Consider the following 19,591-nt stretch of genomic DNA (forward strand, 5'->3'; position numbering starts at 1 on the left):
TACAAGAAACATCTGACCTCTGTGATTGCCAACAAGGGTTTTGCCACCAAGTACTAAGTCATGTTTTGCAGAGGGGTCAAATACTTATTTCCCTCATTAAAATGCAAATCAATMTATAACATTTTTGACATGCGTTTTTCTGGATTTTTTTGTTGATATTCTGTCTCTCACTGTTCAAATAAACCTACCATTAAAATTACAGACTGATCATTTCATTGTCAGTGGGCAAACGAACAAAATCAGCAGGGGATCAAATACTTTTTTCCCTCACTGTAACCCACAACAACATACAAATTCCCTGTAGTAACTACTGTACAGCAGTCAGTGAATTACAGTACTACAGTAAGGCCTCAGGAGAAAATGAGCTGAGTCCAGCTGCCTGGTATAGGCTTGTTGGCCTGGGCCATAGAGTTGGATAGAGGGCACACTTGGCCCAAAGCCAGTGTTAGCATGGACAGCGCCATTGACAGCACCTTTTTGAAGTGGCCATTGCAAAGATAGGAGATGAGCTTTCTAGTACAGGGTTTCCCAAACTCGGCCCTGAGCCCACCCCGGTAAACATTTTTGTTTTTGCCCTAGCACTACACAGCCGATTCAAATAATCAAAACTTGAATCAGCTGTGTAATGCTAGGGAATAAAACTAAACGTGCCCCCGGAGGGGCTTCAGGACCAAGTTTGGGAAACCCTGCTCAAGTACATATGTGGCCTGCGCAGATTAGAGTGGCTAATAGAGATTACCTGACTAATCAGAGTGGGGATTCCCAGGGCGCGGTCAATCTCCTCCAGGCCGTCAAAGTCTTTCAGCACTGAGTAGAGCTGGCTGAGCAGGGCATCCCCGTCCGAAGGACCCTCCCCAGGCCGCAAGGGAGAACACAGTACCTCATCCTGGGGGTTACCATAAGCCTGTCTGTGGGGAACACAACGTTTCATTACATTAAGGTAATTTAGCAGACGCTCTGATCCAGACTAAGGTTCAGTAGGAAAATACAATCACATATCACAGTTATTGCAAGTAGACCCTCTCGAGGTAGCCGCTATCAGTAGAATCGGTGCGAGAAAAAAAAGTGTGGGTGTTAAGAGCAAGAACACAACACAAGGTCTGAGGTTAGAGGTCAAAGGTCAGACTGGAAAGGGCAGTGTGGCCAAGGAGATCACCACGGTGAATCATCTGCTTCTCATCATACACACACCATCATGTGCATACCATACGACTGTCATTTTGACTCACTCAACAGCCCCTGACTGAAGTTGTTGGAGCATGTGTCGATACTGATAGGATTGAAGGAAAGGGAAGGGGAGTGCTGCTCTCGGATCAGCTTTATACCTTAAAATATTTCCTTAACATTACAATTATTTCACAATACGGACGACGGATCAGCGCCTAGAGACATATCACCTATTGGAGGTGGCTTTTTCTAATGTTTACCCAATAAAAATGCACAAAATCACAGATTTGGCACATCATTGTGCACATAGGCTACACATCTTGAAATATGTTGAGACACATAGCAGTAGCCTACAAGTAGCAAAATAGTTTATATATACAGTGGGGAGAACAAGTATTTGATACACTGCCGATTTTGCAGGATTTCCTACTTACAAAGCATGTAGAGGTCTGTAATTTTTATCATAGGTACACTTCAAACTGTGAGAGACGGAATCTAAAACAAAAATCCCTGAAAATCACATTTAATATTTTTAAGTAATTAATTTGCATTTCATTGCATGACATAAGTATTTGATCACCTACCAACCAGTAAGAATTCCGGCTCTCACAGACCTGTTAGTTTTTCTTTTAGAAGCCTCCTGTTCTCCACTCATTACCTGTATTAACTGCACCTGTTTGAAACTCGTTACCTGTATAAAAGACACCCGTCCACACACTCAATCAAACAGACTCCAACCTCTCCACAATGGCCAAGACCAGAGAGCTGTGTAAGACATCAGGGAATAAAATTGTAGACCTGCAGCAAGGCTGGTATGGGCTACAGGACAATAGGCAAGCAGCTTGGTGAGAAGCAACAACTGTTGGCGCAATTATTAGAAAATGGAAGAAGTTCAAGATGACGGTCAATCACCCTCGGTCTGGGGCTCCATGCAAGATCTCACCTCGTGGGGCATCAATGATCATGAGGAAGGTGAGGGATCAGGCCCAGAACTACACGGCAGGACCTGGTCAATGACCAGAAGAGAGCTGGGACCACCAGTCTTCAAAGAACCATTTAGTTACACACACTACGCCGTCATGGATTAAAAAATTCTGCAGCGCACGCAAGGTCCCCCTGCTCAGTGCCAGCGCATGTCCAGGCCCGTCTGAAGTTTGCCAATGACCATCTGGATGATCCAGAGGAGGAATGGGAGAAGGTCATGTGGTCTGATGAGATAAAAATAGAGCTTTTTTGGTCTAAACTCCACTCGCCGTGTTTGGAGGAAGAAGAAGGATGAGTACAAACCCAAGAACACCATCCCAACGTGAAGCATGGAGGTTTGGAAACATTCATTCTTTGGGGATGCTTTTCTGCAAAGGGGACAGGACGACTGCACTGTATTGAGGGGAGGATGGATGGGGCCATGTATTGCGAGAGCTTGGCAACAACCTCCTTCCCTCAGTAAGAGCATTGAAATGGTCGTGGCTGGGTCTTCCAGCATGACAACGACCCGAAACACACAGCCAGGGCAACTAAGGAGTGGGTCCGTAAGAAGTATCTCAAGGTCCTGAGTGGCCTAGCCAGTCTCCAGACCTGAACCCAATAGAAACTCTTTGGAGGGAGCTGAAAGTCCGTATTGCCCAGCGATAGCCCCGAAACCTGAAGGATCTGAGAAGGTCTGGTATGGAGGAGTGGGCCAAAATCCCTGCTGCAGTGTGTGCAAACCTGGTCAAGAACTACAGGAACGTATGATCTTCTGTAATTGCAAAACAAGGTTTCTGTACCAAATATTAAGTTCTGCTTTTATGATGTTATCAAATACTTATGTCATGCAATAAAATGCAAATTAATTACTTAAAAATCATACAATGTGATTTTCTGGATTTTTGTTTTAGATTCCGTCTCTCACAGTTGAAGTGTACCTATGATAAAAATTACAGACCTCTACATGCTTTGTAAGTAGGAAAACCTGCAAAATCGGCAGTGTATCAAATACTTGTTCTCCCCACTATATATATTTTTTAAAATAATTTCTTACCCCCTTTCTCCCCCCAATTTCGTGGTGTCCAATTGTTAGTAGTTACTGTCTTGTCTCATCGCTACAACTCCCGTACGGGCTCGGGAGAGACGAAGGTCGAGAGCCATGCGTCCTCCGAAACACAACCCAACCAAGCTGCACTGCTTCTTAACACAGCGCGCCTCCAACCCAGCCGCACCAATGTGTCGGTCAGCGTGCACTGCGCCCGGCCCGCCACAGGAGTCGCTAGTGCGCGATGAGACAAGGATATCCCTACCGGCCAAACCCTCCCTAAKCCGGATGACGCTAGGCCAATTGTGCGTCGCCCCATGGACCTCCCGGTCGCGGCCGGCTGCGACAGAGCCTGGGCTCGAACCCAGAGTCTCTGGTGGCACAGCTAGCACGATGCAGTCCCTTAGACCACCGCACCACCCGGGAGGCCCCTACTGTTTATATTTTAATGCAGTCATCTCAGTTTTCATTTAAAGCATATTTTTATACAGTATGTTGGTTGTATCAATTGCAAAYACATTGGCAACTTTGTATTTGTAGGCAACTTTGTTTTAAAGTTATCGGTGGTCACAGAGATGGATAAAGCATGTGATTTTATGTTTAGCGGAGATCTGTGTATAAAGTGATGTGGGAGGTCAAAACAAAAGCACCCATTGATGCACTTCTACGAGTGGTCTGAGGCAGGCGTTAGATTACAAGCATTTAAGTGCAACGTTATTAACAATAGTTTTGGGAAACAGCTCGGAGATTTAACGATACTCCTACTAAGATTCTAACGATGAACTTAGCCTTAAGATGCTTTTGGTAAACCGGGCCCAGAGTAGGTTCAGACTGAGTTAGTTTAGTCCCAAAAGGGCCCCCTATTCCCTATATAGTGCACTACTTTTCAAAAGAGTGTGTCAGACAGCAGAGAGGTGTATTGTACTGTCACTGAGAGAAGGGGTCTGTACGGTGTGTAGCTAATTACCGGTTCTGGTTCCCATAAGGCCCGTGATCCACTGACATCATGCGGTCAGGCCACGGGGCTGTCTGATTGGGCGGTGCCTGCTGTCCTGGGTAGGGAGGACCAGCCATCTCCATATCTGATTGCACTGTTCAACAGACATTATGAAAATACTCAGAATAACTTCAATTATGGGCTTCATATGGCTCTAGATGGATACAGAGACAATGGAGACGTTTGTGTGTTTGGAGAAACGGCGGCAAGTTGTAAATGTGTGCATGGAGAAACAAGGGCAAGGTGTGTGTGGAAAAAGGGGCAAGGTGTGTGTGGAAAAAGGGGCAAGGTGTGTGTGGAAAAAGGGGCAAGGTGTGTGTGGAAAAAAGGTGGGCAGCACCAGCACCTACCGTTTCCCATCATCTGCATTGGGACCATCTGTCTGAGTCCAGGCTGCTGGTTACTGGGCCTCATGGGGACTCCAGCTGAGATGTTGGGCACCATGCGACCATCAGGCCCCATTCTCTGCTGCAGAGCCTGGCCCATTGGCCCCTGAGGACCCCAACCCTGCTGCATGCTAGCCTGGGGCAAGCCTGGGACAGGGGGAAAGAAGAGGACAGACTAGAAGTGATCCTGGCTCAGCTTACAAACACTGAAACTGGACCCTACGGTCCCTGGTCAAAATTAGTGCACTATATAGGGAATAGGGTGCCATTTGGGACTGATCCTATATCTAATAACACAGAGCACATATCTTAAATTTGCACTAGACATTTTGATGGTAATGCTTAATGAATTTTTAGACTCCTCACCTGGGTTGCCCATGTTAACCTGGTTCTGCAGCATTCCGTGGTTTCCCATCATGGCTTGCTGCTGCATGACAGAGTAGGGGCTGCTGTTCCTGGGAGGAGGGAAGGATCGGGGAGAACCATGGGCAGACATGTTGGACTGATCCAGGGACATACTGCGGACAGGGGGCCGTTGGCCTACCTGACCCATCCTGGGACCATTGAAGTCTGGGAGCACAAGACAGAAAAAGTTACACAATCATCTTATTAAACTATACTGGCTTGACCTAACAATCTTTTCCCCAAAAGTGGGACAAAGTAGGTAGAAGTTGCCCCTAACACCGGGTCAGATATTCTTTATGATGAAGGTTATTAAGATTTGGGGAGGGTAAGCTGATCTCAGATCTGTGGTTAAGGGCTACTACCATCTCATGCTACTTGGGTTGCTTCCCAAATGGGACCCTATTCTCTATTACAGTGCACTACTTTGACCAGGACCCATAGGGAAGAGGGTGCCATTTGGGATGCAACCTAGAACAGATAAGAGCAGGGGTGTGGTTAACTCACGTCCTGGGCCCATACCTGGGAAGGCCTTCTGCTGGGTGTTGGTGCCCGTGGGACTGCTGTTGTTCTCTGTCATCTGCAGGATGTCGTTGATGATGGACTGCTTGTCTACGTTGGCGGGCAGAGACACGGGTCTGGACTGCTGGTGGTGCTGGCCTGAGAAGAACTGCTGCTGCTGGCGACACTGCAGATCATCCAAGATGTCTTCCAGCACACTAGACTGCATGCACATCCAAGCACACACACAGAAAGACACAGACAAGTCTTATATACATTAAAGTAGACTTCTGGAGCAGACATGAGTAGGATAGTAGAATGTGGGAGACTGTGTCCATGAGCATTTAGAACATCTGAGTACTACGTACATAAATAATATATAGATATTATGGAACATATTTTCTAGCGCAGGAAAACACTGAATACTGAATACGCTTTCAAATCAACAATTCCAGTGCATAGCTATCCTAGGCTAATTACTGTACCCATCATCACTGAGAATGAGCTACATTTTTCATTTAAATATGATAGCAGAGAGAAAGCGCGAGAGAGAGAGAAAGAGGAGAGAGGCCTACAGATGGGAATGGAATCTTCCTGCCCAGGCCATTTCATACAGGCAGGCCAATGAATAGAGGGGAGGATATAAATAGCAAGCTGAACTAATGAGGTCATGTATGATGTAAGGCTGCTCTGCCCTCCGATCCGCACGGCTCGCAGCTCTACTCTGCCCTCCTCCCTGTGCACTGCACGTCTGCATGCCAGGGTGACCTGCTGTTGGTTAGTTCCTGTTCCACCTCCTGCCTCCTCTCGGGCAGTGTCCCGATTCTCTAACAATCTCCCAAAGTGTGCACTTCCCGTCATGATCTAAAAGTATTGGATTGGAGTAAACATTGACTGGAGTGGAGTCTTCACCATTGTTAAAAATGGTGTGTGCAAGTGCACCCTTTGGGAAAAGGGTGGAGAATTGGAACTCACATATTGTGGCTATGCTAAAAGAGATCTCTGAATGTAGTATATTTCAGGAGATTTTCAAAAAAAATATGGCATAAAACAATATGTTAGATTATGCTCAATATTCTCATCTGAGATTAATCTCTGTAGTTCCCCTAGAGGAAATGTGTAGCCTAACTTACAACTAAACTTACAAGCTGTAGTTTTTACCTCCCCATCCATCCATCCATCCACCCATCCACCCATCTCTTATCCCCTGAACACAGACTTACTACAACCTCTACCTCCTACTTCAGACTCTCGATCAGTGGTTGTGTCCCTATTCCCTATATAGCGCACTACCTTTGACCAGGGCCCATAGGGGGAATAGGGTATAATTTGGGACGCAGCCAATGTATCACATTGCTGCTCTACTGACCTGGTCTGCCATGTTGTATCCCGGGTCGTGCTTCTCAGTCTTCACATTGGCCAGCTTCATCTCTGTCCCGGGCTCAATCTTGATGCCTTTCTCCTGCATGGTGTTGTCGTCCTTGTCCAGGAGGTAGCGCAGCAGAGCGTTGTCCTTCTTCTTGGGGCTGGTGGGCTCCTGCTTGGTGGCCATCTCAGCCATGGTGGCAGCCATACAGTCTGGTCCTCCCTGGTCCTGCTGGCCCTGACCCAGCTCCTTCCCCGTGGCCTCAGCCGTCAGCTTGGCCAGCTCCACCGGGGACGTGCTGTTCTGGAGGAGTCTATGGAGGATCTTGTGTTTCTCCTTCAGCGAGGTGGAGTGGTTGTTGTGGCCCCCTGGTCCCATCACGGGATCCTTACAGTTGGGCTCGCCTCCCCCAGGGGCCCCGTGGGGCGAGCAGGGCTCCATGTGCTCTGACTTGTTGGTGAGTAGCTGCAGGAGCTTGGTGTGGCCCTTACTGTTGAGGAGCCTGTTCTGGGCCTCGGTCAGCTCTCCTCCTGATCCTCCAAAAGGCTTGAGGGTGTCATCTTTCGACTTCTTCTGTTCCACGTTCTCCCTCTCCTCCCCGTCTGGCTGGGACTGCTCCCCGTACGCTCCAAACATCTCTATCTCAGACGTGCAGCTGCTGCGGTTGGCCAGCTGGCTGGAGTTGAGGTTGGGGTTACTAGTGCTGCTAGCTCCACCACTACCAGGGGGACTCTGCATCTGCAGCATGTTGCCTGGCTTCCTGTCAGGTGACCCTATGGACTGCCCCTGCTGGGAGACCCCGTGGCATTCGCTGAGGGCCTGAAGTGCATTGAGGGAGCTGTTACCAGTGTAGACACTGTGGTTGTTCCCCACCCCTGTGCTGTTACACACCCCTAGTGGAGAGTGCAGGCTGCCTGTCGGGGAGAAGGGTCCTGTGGGAACAACGTGGGGGCAACCCGCCACACTGGGGCTCTGGCGGTGGCGTGGGGACAGCATGGTACCACCGCCACCTTGACCCCCCTGAGAGGTCACACTGGGACTGCCCTGCGACGGGCTGCTCATCCCCATCTTGAGTGCATAGTTGCTGCTACCCCGAGGAGTGGGAGAACGGTTCATAGCCCCCTGGCATCTGTAACGCCCACCCGTGGTGGCCATGTTGGTATTGCTGCCAACCATTGTGTCCTGTCCCCCCAACCCTGGTGACAGCCCACCCACACTGGGAGGAGTCAGTGAAGACACAGTGTTCATTGGCTGCTTCCCCATCCCCTGTCCCTGGGCAGACATGTCTGGGTTCATCCCACACATTGTCTGCTCCCTGGAAGAGGGCAAAACAAATAGACACACAGCTTTAGGGATGGAGATGGACATAATCATAGGCTCAATCCCAAATGGCACCCTATTACCTATATAGTGAAGTGATCACAGCCCTATGGGCCCTAGTCAGAAGTAGTGCACTATAAAGGAAATAGGGTGCCATTTGGAATGCAACAATACTTAAGGAAGCTGTTTTCAGTCATTCTGCCTAAACTATATGAAAAGCATAAAAAATGGCATTTACTGTCAACGTTTTCCATTCACACAGTACTACTTCCATGACGGACACTGATAAAAGATAATGTAGGCGAATAACTAAAGTTCCCTCCTATGAGACAGCGCAAACTCAAAACGCCAGTGGGGTCTCCAGTCCACAGCTATAAAGCAGTACGCACCGAGCGGGCTTAAGCAGCTTCAGGCACAGTTAAAAACACAAAGGCGTCATTGTGCACGGCACTGAAGCAACATTATGAGTTTGAGAATTAGACAAGAAAGCGCCAAGTTTGCAGTTGATCCACTCATTCTCAACAACAGTCCTGTTATTGTTTCCTGTTCCTGTCGCGCTCTGCCCCAAGGCCGCCAGATAAACGGGTGAAACACTGGGGTTGCTTCSGAAATGACACCCTATTTCCTTGATAGTTCACTACTTCAGAGTGCAGCTCATAGAGCTCTCGTCAAAAGCAGTGCACTATACAGGGAATAGGGTGGCATTTGGCACACAGCCCCTGACTATGTTTAAGAGGTGGGGCACATCATATTAGCTGTGGCAAGGGATGAACTGAGCCTCCGTTGTGTGGATGCACCCATAGAATTAGAATCAGTAGAACGGCCCAGGGTCAATGTCAATGGCTGCTGAGGCCCAAACATTGGGGGTTGAACTAGAGCAGGGGTCTTCAACCTTCTCTTGCCCAGGGACCCCCTCCCAGGCAAACCAGTGACTCCAAACATACGTTAGCATTTTTTTTGTCATGTCTTATCAGGTAAATGATAATTGCAAGGTAATCAAAACATTTTTTTTTATGAATAGATTTGGAAGATAATGTAGGGAGGGAAAAATAATGACACTATAACTGTAAACAGTAATATTACCTATTAGCTAGAAAAGTAACTCCAAACACATTTTCGCTAAGAGCAGCTCTTTAAACAAATGTTAGCCATTTGTTGGCAAAAATGTATGTCCAATTCAAGAAAGCTTACCTACACTACCATTCAAAGGTTTGGGGTCACTTAGAAATGTCCTTGTTTTTGAAAGAAAAGCAKATTTTTGTCCGTTAAAATAACATCAAATTGATCAGAAATACAGTGTAGACATTGTTAATAACTGTTGTAGCTGGAAACGGCTGATTTTGAATGGAATATCTACATAGGCGTACAGAGGCCCATTATCACCAACCATCCCTCCTGTGTTCAAATTGCACGTTGTGTTAGCTAATCCAAGTTTATAATTTTAAGTCTAATTGATCATTTGAAAACCCTTTTGTAATTATGTTAGCACAGCTGAAAACTGTTGTTCTGATTAAGAAGCAATAAAACTGGTCTTTAGCCTTGTTGACTATCTGGAGCATCAGCATTTGTGGGTTCGATAACAGGCTCAAAATGGCCAGAAACAAATAACTTTCTTCTGAAACTCATCAGTCTATTCTTCTTCTGAGAAATTAAGGCTATTCCATAAGAGAAATTGCCAAGAAACTGAAGATCTCGTGCAACGCTGTGTACTATTCCCTTCACAGAACAGCGAAACTGGCTCTAACCAGAATAGAAAGAGGAGTTGGAGGCCTTGGTGCACAACTGAGCAAGAGGACAAGTACATGAGTGTGTCTAGTTTGAGAAACAGACGCCTCACAAGTCCTCAACTGGCAGCTTCARTAAATAGTACCCGCAAAACACCAGTCTCAACGTCAAGTGAAGAGGCGATRCCGSGATGCTGTCCTTCTAGGCAGCATTGCAAAGAAAAAGCCATCTCTCAGACATGCCAATAAAAATAAAAGATTAAGATGGGCAAAAGAACAGGCAAGCATCCCGGAGTAACCTCTTCACTGTTGACGTTGAGACTGGTGTTTGCGAGTACTATTTAATGAAGCTGCCAGTTGATGACTTGAGGCATCTTTTCTTTTTTTTTTTTACAGTAGTGCATGTCATATACTCCAGTGAGTGTAACTGGCTCCAATTAGTGTCATTTGATCTACAGTTGAAGTCAGAAGTTTACATACACCTTAGACAAATGCATTTAAACTCAGTTATCCACAATTCCTGACATTAAATCCTAGTAAAAATTCCCCGTCTTAGGTCAGTTAGGATCACCACTATTTTAAGAATGTGAAATGTCAGAATAATAGTAGAGAGAATTATTTATTTCAGCTTTTATTTCTTTCATCACATTCCCAGTGGGTCAGAAGTTTACATACACGCAATTAGTATTTGGTAGCAATGCCTTTAAATTGTTTAACGTGGGTCAGACATTTCGGGTAGCCTTCAACAATAAGTTGGGTAAATTTTGGCCCATTCCTCCTGACAGAGCTGGTAACACCGAGTCAAGTTTGTAGGCCTCCTTACTCGCACACTCTTTTTCAGTTCTGCCCACAAATTTTCTATGGGATTGAGGTCAGGGATTTGTGATGGCCCCTCCAATACCTTGACTTTGTTGTCCTTAAGCCATTTTGCTGCAACTTTGGAAGTATGCTTTGTGTCATTGTCCATTTGGAAGACCCATTTGCCACCAAGCTTTAACTTCCTGACTGATGTCTTGAGATGTTGCTTCAATATATCCACATAATCTTCTTACCTCATGATGCCATCTATTTTGTGAAGTGCACCAGTCCCTCCTGCAGCAAAGCATCCCTACAACATGATGCTGCCACCCCCGTGCTTCACGGTTGAAATGGTGTTCTTCGGCTTGCAAGCCTCCCCCTTTTTCCCCCAACGATGGTCATTATGGCCAAACAGTACTATTTTAGTTTCATCAGACCAGAGTACATTTCTCCAAAAAGTACGATCTTTGTACCCATGTGTCATTGCAAACCGTTGTCTAGCTTTTTTATGGCGGTTTTGGAGCAGTGGCTTCTTCCTGGCTGAGCGGCCTTTCAGGTTATGTTGATATAGGACTCATTTTTACTGTGGATATAGATATTTTTGTACCTGTTTCCTCCAGCATCTTCACAAGGTCCTTTGCTGTTGTTCTGGGATTGATTTGCACTTTTTGCACCAAAGTTCGTTCATCTCTAGGAGACAGAACGCGTCTCCTTCCTGAGCGGTATGACGGCTGCATGGTCCCATGGTGTTTATACTTGCGTACTATTGTTTGTACAGATGAACGTGGTCCCTTCAGGCGTTTAGAAATTGCTCCCAAGGATGAAACAGACTTGTGGAGGTCTACAATTTTAGCTGATTTCTTTTGATTTTCCCATGATGTCAAGCAAAGAGGCACTGAGTTTGAAGGTAGGCATTGAAATACATCCACATGTACACCTCCAATTGACTCAAATTATGTCAATTAGCCAATCAGAAGCTTCTAAAGCCATGACATCATTTTCTGGAATTTTCCAAGCTATTTAAAGGCACTGTCAACTTAGTGTATGTAAACTTCTGACCCACTGGAATTGTGATACAGTGAATTATAAATTAAATAATCTGTCTGTAAACAATTGTTGGAAAAATGACTTGTGTCATGCACAAAGTAGATGTCCTAAACGACTTGCGAAAATTATAGTTTGTTAACAAGAAATTTATGGAGTGGTTGAAAAACTAGTTTTAATGACTCCAACCTATGTGTATATAAACTTCCGACTTCAACTGTATATTAGGAGATGTGAAATGAAGCTGACATCATTAGAAATAATATATTCTCTTCTTTATTACTGTAGATAAGTAACAAAAAATGTGTTTATTCTGTTGTTGCAAGCAATATAACTAAAGACAATGAAATAAAAAATAAACACTTTTAAAAATATTTTCGCAGCCCCCCCTGCAGTACCTCCGTGACCCCTGGTTGAATAACCCTGAACTAGAGAGAGGTGGTGTTCAGGGGAGACGTACCTCTGGAGGATGTGGAGGGACATGTAGAGCTGAGGTTCGTTGGTGGCAGGGGAGCGCACCAGCTTGCTCTTGGTGTGGGCCGACACAATGGTACCGTCGGACAGGGAGAAGCGATACAGAGGGCTGAACGCATGGCCCTGTCTCAGGACTGGAGAGAGAGGGATGAGAGAGAGTGAGAGATATGGGGGAGAGAGAGATTTCCTGACATGCTTTCAAATTTGGGCATTAATCAACAGAAGATCAAAGGCCTAGAGAGCCCGTGAGACGTACCTTCTTGTTGATGCTTTTTGGCAAATGACATCTCCCCGTCGTTCTGCAGGTGGAACATTTGGATGCACCTCCTGACCAGGTCCTCCCAGCCTGGCTTCATGGAGGCTCTCAGCAGACTGGTGTCCAGCGACGTGATCTTACCTACGATTACAATGCTAAGTTAGTTTCCCCAGCTTCAATCAATGAAACAACTTTATGTTATTAATACATTTTTACATCAGCATGTTGTCACAAAGTGCTTGACAATTACCCTGCCAAAAACCCGAACAGCAAGCAAAGCAGAAAGAAGCACAATGCTTCATTGCATTGTCTTACATCAGATCGCATCACTCCTACGCGACGCTCGTCCCTCAACCCATCTTTCTTGTAGGACGTGGAACTCAGCTCTAAAAATCAAGATTATGCTCATCCGCCTAACACTAGTTTCTAATTCTGAAAATCACTCCACTCTCGGAAGCTATGACGCACTAGCTATTACGACAAACCATGCTGCAACTAGCAGCCTAGTGCAAGCTTGTTTGACTGGCCATATAGTAGCTAGTTTGCCAGCTTGTTGATTAAGATGTAAGGCACCAAAGTTATGGAACTGTTCTCAAAAATCAGCATCTGATAGCTGGAACTGTGCCTCGCTACTTTGTATCATTTGGCCAACGCAATAACGTCGCAGAGAGCAGTCAGTTCTGCTGTAGAACTCGGTGCACTAATCACAACAGGTATCATGAAAACTCAGTGAKGTTCTAGCTAATGCACAATGCTTAGTGGGAGTATTCAACATTGAGTATGTGAATTGGCATTGTTAGCATTCATTTGAGACTGGTTCAGCCAGCAAGCAGACACGTTAGCTAGCCAATTTTTGTGCACATTTTGAATTTCATAGATACTGATTCTACCACCGTGAAGACGTCCGCTCATGAAAAAACCCACATATATTAGTTACAAGTTTATGGTAAGATTTACGCTGACTCTTGAGGATGAAAGGGGGTTCAGTGGACGATATCACCTTGGTAACATTTTCAAATGTTAGGACAGTATTTTGTAGACAGACTTCTTTTTAGCTATCCCATCAGTACTTGCAAGTTATCAGACAAACAGCCTTCTGACATGAGACAATGGCTTCATTGCGCATAGGCTATTCAACTGGTGTCAGAATTGTGATCCTAATGTAGATTTCAAACAAACATTGAATGCGAATGATGAAACTCTGAGACCCAACCCACAGAGGTGATGAGACTTATTTAGAACAGATGAATACAGTACAGTAGCACCGTAGTAGTTGTCCCCTACCTTGGAGATCCTGCCTTGTGGTAAAGCTCTCGTACGTTGGGAGCATGGGCCTCTCTTTGACAGGAACCCTTCGTGCTACACAGATCAGGCAAGACTGGAAATCTTTACGAGGAGAACCAAAAACAAACATATTAAAATATTTACCTAGAAGTAGCCCAAGTTCATGAACATGACCTCCAACTTATCCGCTTGGTTGGAGGCGGTAGGTGATAAAACTTGGCAATGTTCAGTTCACACCCTGCCTCAACTCTCTTGGCTACTGTCCTTACTCAACATCAACACGTCTCCATTGAATTTGCAGCTATGATGCGGTTTTAATGTCAAAATACATTTTTGGCAGAATATCTTGGAAGCAGCGGCGGATGGATGGCGGTACTAAAATTAGACAAGACATATTTCCCTGGGAGCTCCAAGGGAAAGGAGGAAGTGGCAGACACTAATTAGACGTCCCATGGTCCTCTCTGAGGATGTGTCTGACGGACGACAGGAATCTAAAGGAGGACAGGACACTGGAGAGACGGAGATGAACGGAGAGGAGAGAAGACACCCAACCACATAGAGCTGTATTACCTAGGAACGAACGGAAACAAACAGCCCGAAAAGGGGAGGGACTACCTGTACATGTCCAATAAGGAACGCTTGTTTTTCATTGTAAAATGTTTTGCACCAATGAACGCGACCCAAGTCTGTGATTTCTGTCCAAACTAAAGCTTCAGCACTCCAATATGGCTGACCACAAAGTGTATTCTTGTGATAAATCATACTAATAATAGCATCCAAAATTGGAAAAACTCTAAAACGAATAATTTTAGGAATGTAGAGTGTAGTGCTCTTGAAGTGCACATGTAACATCTGACACAAACATTAATGTTCCATGTTGGAAGATTTAGTGACATTTACTCAGACAGAAGACATCATTCCAAGAGTTCAGCATTAACCCCTCATGGGAAGACAGGGGAGTGGATAACTGATCATAAAGGTACTTCATGATGACAYTAAACATCCTCTTATGTCAATCATTGAATTTTCTTTAGTGTAAAGTGAGTTTTCAACTCAAGTTTGAGTTGATGGTAAACAAACATTTATGTACCTTCGCCCTCCTCTTTGATGGACTTTGGCTCGGACACGGCGAAACACTGCATGGTCTCATACTTCTGCTGCACCTCCTGGTCCTGGGGCTCCTGCTCACCTCCCTCCCAGGGCCCGTGGGGGTTGATCATCATGCGGCAGTTAAACGTGTGGCTATTCCTGTTGGGGTTCTCACTGGACCGCGGTGCTCTGCAGTTCACTAAGGGGCACACACAGTGGGCAAAAGGTCAAAACGATCAACTTACTGTCCCCATTGGCACCGAATATCAAATCATAATTTCCTGTCTAATTCATGATTGACTCATTCACTGGCAATCTAAAATCTTCTTAAAGAAGGTATAACAGCAACCTATGCTTTGGTTTTGTTTACCTGGCCACTGTTTCAAATGCTATCTTTTTAGCATTTGTGACACAAATCCAATGCAAGGCAATGGTACCTTGGTATCACACTTCATGTTCAACTCAATTAAATTACTTAGATGATTTAGACATTAATCGCAAAAGTGTATATATTTGATAGATGGATCACAGTGAGTGTGAGTGGGTACATCAACTCACCCAGGGACTTGGGCAGCAGAGATGGATTGATAAAGGAGTGAGAGAAAGGTATAGTATAACTCACCCAGGGACTTGGGCAGCAGGTTCTTGATGAACTCTGCGTGGTCTCCTACGTGCAGGACGCTGTAYACGCTGGTGTTCATCAGCTCCTCCTGGTTATACTGCAGGTACTGGGTCACGTTCTCCGACACAAACACAATGTTCCCCTCCATGTTCACCACAAAGAAGAACCCGTCCAGAGCCTGTGGAGGAAGGCATTGGGAGAAGATGAGGTTTATTAGAAGAAGACTTAACTGATCCATACAAGACAGAAATGTGTATTTTGATATACACACATACACAAATTAGGTCGGCGAGGGAGTAGAAGAAGGTTATTAGTGAATTGACAGAAACTGTAGACAGAGTATAGAAAATGGGAGAAACATCAGCTACCTTTGATATATTCAGGGTTGTTATCTATTGTGTCCCAAATGTTCTATTCCCTATATAGTGGACTTCTATGGACCAGAGTCCTATGGGGCCTGGACAGTAGTGCATAGGGAATAGGGTACCATTTGGGATGCAAGCATGGTGTTGATCCAGGGCCTGGGTTCCAATGGGTTAAGAGGAGAATTATGTGATATTACTGAGCCATTAGCCAAAGTGTTCTTAGAGCCATTACAGTGAGGATACAAAATAGAGAGCCATCATCTATGGAATATTATAATTATTTTTTATACAAACACCCGTATTTCTACTTTACAGCCATTACAAAGAAAAGGGCATAAGAAGTTAAGTTCCACACAAAATTATAGTCAATTACGGCTGAGCAGCACAAAGCTACCATACTAAAGACATGCTTCGAGATCAAAACTTTAGCAGGGAATGATAGGACGTAAAATGGGCTAGCTAACAGCATGTGAAAAGTGAGTCTTAGTMCCAAAWGGCACCTTATTTCCTTTATAGTGCACTACTTTTTACCAGGGCCCATTGGCTTCTGGTCCAAAGTAGTGCATGATATATAGGGAATAGGATGTAATTTGGGATGCATCGTGGGCTTCATCATTAAAACATGACAGCACGCAAGTCGGACAGTCAAGTTGGAATATAACCATAGAGTATAACCATGCATTACTGCATAGCGAACCGACTCAACTGAGAGCATTGTGTAGCAACAGGCTCATCATTCTCAGTGAACTAAATAGCTTAGAGAAAAGGAAGTCTGAGCCAGAGACAGTGTGTGTGTGTGTGTGTGTGTTAGGACGGGAGAGTGTGTACAAGACAGCTAGGCCATTAAACTCATTCCCTGAGCCTAAGCCTGTACTCGCTTATTCTGGCCTGGCAACAATTCACTGTCATATTAGTGGGTTTGGGTTGTACACAATGTAACTAAACTACAATAACAAATGGGTCAAACTAGGGTAAAACTATGCTTGAAACACTAACACGATTAAAAGAGGAATACTCTTCCACTCTTCCTCTATCAACTTGCTTTAGCCATGGTGCTACTGTAGCTATTCTGTGTGCAATAGAAAACACAGTTGAACTCTTCATAGACAGAAACTGGTTTTAAAAGCTATGATTTCGGGTAAATCGCCTGTCCTCTTGGTAGCTACAGAGAGGTTTCTCAGAGTTTGCTTTATGACCCATGGTTGGTTACCGTCAGGACTGATGAGTAATCCTCTCCTCCACCACGTCAGCAGCCCGGCTGTGAATTGTCCCTGCTCCCAACCTGCACCACTTCAAACAGCGCGGACAACCGGCCGCAGCAGTTATATTTAGAGTCTACTGTGTCAATGCCATGACGTAGGTCATTTCAAKTGGCACCCTATTCACTATGTGGGGAATAGGGTGCCATTTGGGACGCAGCCACTGTCTGAATGCAGAGACGTATGAGCCAGAGGGAGAATAAATACCCACTGACAACAGATTAGACAGAACTGGAGAATAACAATGGCAGCCACTCACTGATGACCACTTTCCCTGCTTATAGATAGAGGGACCTCTCTGTCTGTCATCATATGAGGACCAGGCTAGTGCATTGGTGAACAACTTGTCCTGCCGAAGACCCAGTTGAGTCGAAATGTTGTCTTATTACACATTTTGGGAGCAATATACCAGTGTGAGGATTTACTTTTTGTTCTATCGTGCATTACCAAACTTGCAGGAACGTTAGCTACAACCCTYTGCAGGGGAGTTATACACCCCTATATATTTTAAATGTGTCGATTTCACAAGTCCTGCTAATCATGTGACTTGTGTGTGTTCAAGGTAAAGGATCACATGATCCAAAGTGAGTCAGTGTTGTGAATAGTGTGCAATGCTCACACCCACCTCGAGCATCATTGGTCCAAGAGCGTCTTTGTCAATAACACTTTGGCCTGTTGACGAGACGTGTGCTTTCTGTACCTCCTCTGCATTGGCAGTAGTTGTTTTCTCTGCAGGGTTGGAGAGATTGGGGGGGGAGAGGGAGGAGGAGGAGGAGAGCGAGGTTGTTAGACATGTTTCACAAGTTAACATGTAATCATGTCAGCCCCAGCACAGCCATTGCAAAGGGAGTGTTGTGTTGAAAGAAAACACGACTACTTAAAATATACCATAGTCTAAACAAAAATCCTGAGATGGGAGGATCAAAAAGACAATGAGACTAATTTGTCATTCAAACTAACAGAATCTTGTCATCTTGTTTAAAATGAAGGCCAATTAAATGTGGTTTGTGTGGGTGCTGATTCATTTCTAGGAAGCACTCATTTTACCAATCCTGAGAATGACTTACAACAGGTTGTTGTGTTAATATTATTTTGTCGGGGACAACTGATAATCATTAGCAACATAATTTCAAAAAAATGTTTTAAACAGTCTCCCACAGTCTATACCTAGCCAAGTGCAAACAGTAAACCACCATACTGTTGATGTACTTGGGACCGTGTGTGTTGACTTAAATACCAGTGTACATCATTGAGTGATTGGATATTGTATTAATGCCTCAATAGGCCTGTCCGTCTCTTCCAGTCATCCTCCTCTCCGGAGCTCCTCTTCCCCCTCCCATATTTCTCCCTTTCTCTCCCTCGTACTGTGGTGTCATTGGTTGGTGCCACTAGAGTCAAGCTGTCCGCTGTCTGTCCTGTCTGCCTCAATAGGGTACATAGCTGACATTCCTGTCCACCAACTACATTAACTGTAGAAAAAATATTAGAATCCTTGATTAATTCTCAGCTAAGATCTTTTTGAACTACGAATTGGTATTCTAAACGCAGGGGTGGAAGTAACAAATTACAACTACTCACGTTCCTGTAATTGAGTAGCTTTTCTGTGTACTTGTACTTTGAGTATTTTTCAAAGGCTGTACTTTTACTTAAGTACATTTTCAAAACCATTCATTACAGAGTACAATCTAAAAAAAGGGTACACATGGCAAGCATAAAGTTTGCACCTTATGTAGCAGCTAGAACTGTTCACTTGTTCATTAGTGACAAGTAACATGACCAGATGGACCAAAACAATTCAATTTCACGCATCGCGCCAAAGCGGCCTAATCACAGCTGTGTATGCAAACCAAATGATGATCGGTAGCAGGATTTTCTAACAGTTATAAAAAATWWAAAATAAAAAAGCAGCTACATGCCACAAATTTTTTATTTTCCTAATCAACTTGAAAAATAAAAATGGAGCCTAACGAGATTGAGCAGGTTCAGGAGACGACACACAGAGACCGAGCCAGTGGCCGGGTCTTTGAWGACCATGAGGAAGGAAATCCCTGGCCGCATCTCAAAGAACACTTCAGCTTCATGCAGAGAACAAGGTGTAATTATGGAATGTAAGCTCTGTTTACCAAAGATGGTGGAGGTGGCTGCATACAAAAACACTGTGTCAAACTTGAGGAAACATGTAATGGTACGAAAAGTAAAGTTTAAAATATATTTTTTCGCCATGAATGGCATTTGTTACATAGGCTATGTAGCTAACAAAGTGTTGCTACTAGCCAGTTGCATTCAATCTGTAGCATAATGCTAACGTTAGCTAGCTCATCCTGTTGCTAGCTAGTTACAAGCTAAACCTGACCAACATCTTCACACAGCTGAAAGAACTATAAGCTGTAGCGCGGGCTACTACCYCATTGACATTATGGTAGCTAGTAAACTCAGCAAAAAAAAGGACCCTGTCTWTCAAAGATAATTTGTAAAAAGATCTTCATTGTAAAGGGTTTAAACACCGTTTCCCATGCTTGTTCAATG

The 19,591-nt window shown here is 44.8% G+C and overlaps 1 protein-coding gene across 6 annotated transcripts in view; it reads right to left on the reverse strand.

Moving 5' to 3' along the window:
• The window catches only part of LOC111979184 (nuclear receptor coactivator 2), a 70,995-nt gene that overhangs the window by 22,342 nt on the left and 29,062 nt on the right, over positions 1–19,591 (reverse strand). For 5 of the 6 annotated variants that reach the window (XM_024009538.2, XM_024009540.2, XM_024009543.2 and 2 more), the window contains 12 exons: positions 17,691–17,794; positions 15,442–15,619; positions 14,821–15,018; positions 13,731–13,832; positions 12,447–12,587; positions 12,177–12,324; positions 6,834–8,145; positions 5,471–5,687; positions 4,928–5,131; positions 4,526–4,708; positions 4,146–4,269; positions 740–908 (listed from right to left, as the gene is read on the reverse strand). In XM_024009538.2, the coding sequence (XP_023865306.1) occupies positions 740–908; positions 4,146–4,269; positions 4,526–4,708; positions 4,928–5,131; positions 5,471–5,687; positions 6,834–8,145; positions 12,177–12,324; positions 12,447–12,587; positions 13,731–13,832; positions 14,821–15,018; positions 15,442–15,619; positions 17,691–17,794 (3,080 nt within the window). The remainder of the gene's footprint in view (positions 1–739; positions 909–4,145; positions 4,270–4,525; positions 4,709–4,927; positions 5,132–5,470; positions 5,688–6,833; positions 8,146–12,176; positions 12,325–12,446; positions 12,588–13,730; positions 13,833–14,820; positions 15,019–15,441; positions 15,620–17,690; positions 17,795–19,591) is intronic. The other variant, XM_024009542.2, reaches the window with a different exon arrangement.

Source organism: Salvelinus sp. IW2-2015, linkage group LG19, assembly GCF_002910315.2.
Source record: "Salvelinus sp. IW2-2015 linkage group LG19, ASM291031v2, whole genome shotgun sequence".
NCBI lineage: Eukaryota > Metazoa > Chordata > Actinopteri > Salmoniformes > Salmonidae > Salvelinus > Salvelinus sp. IW2-2015.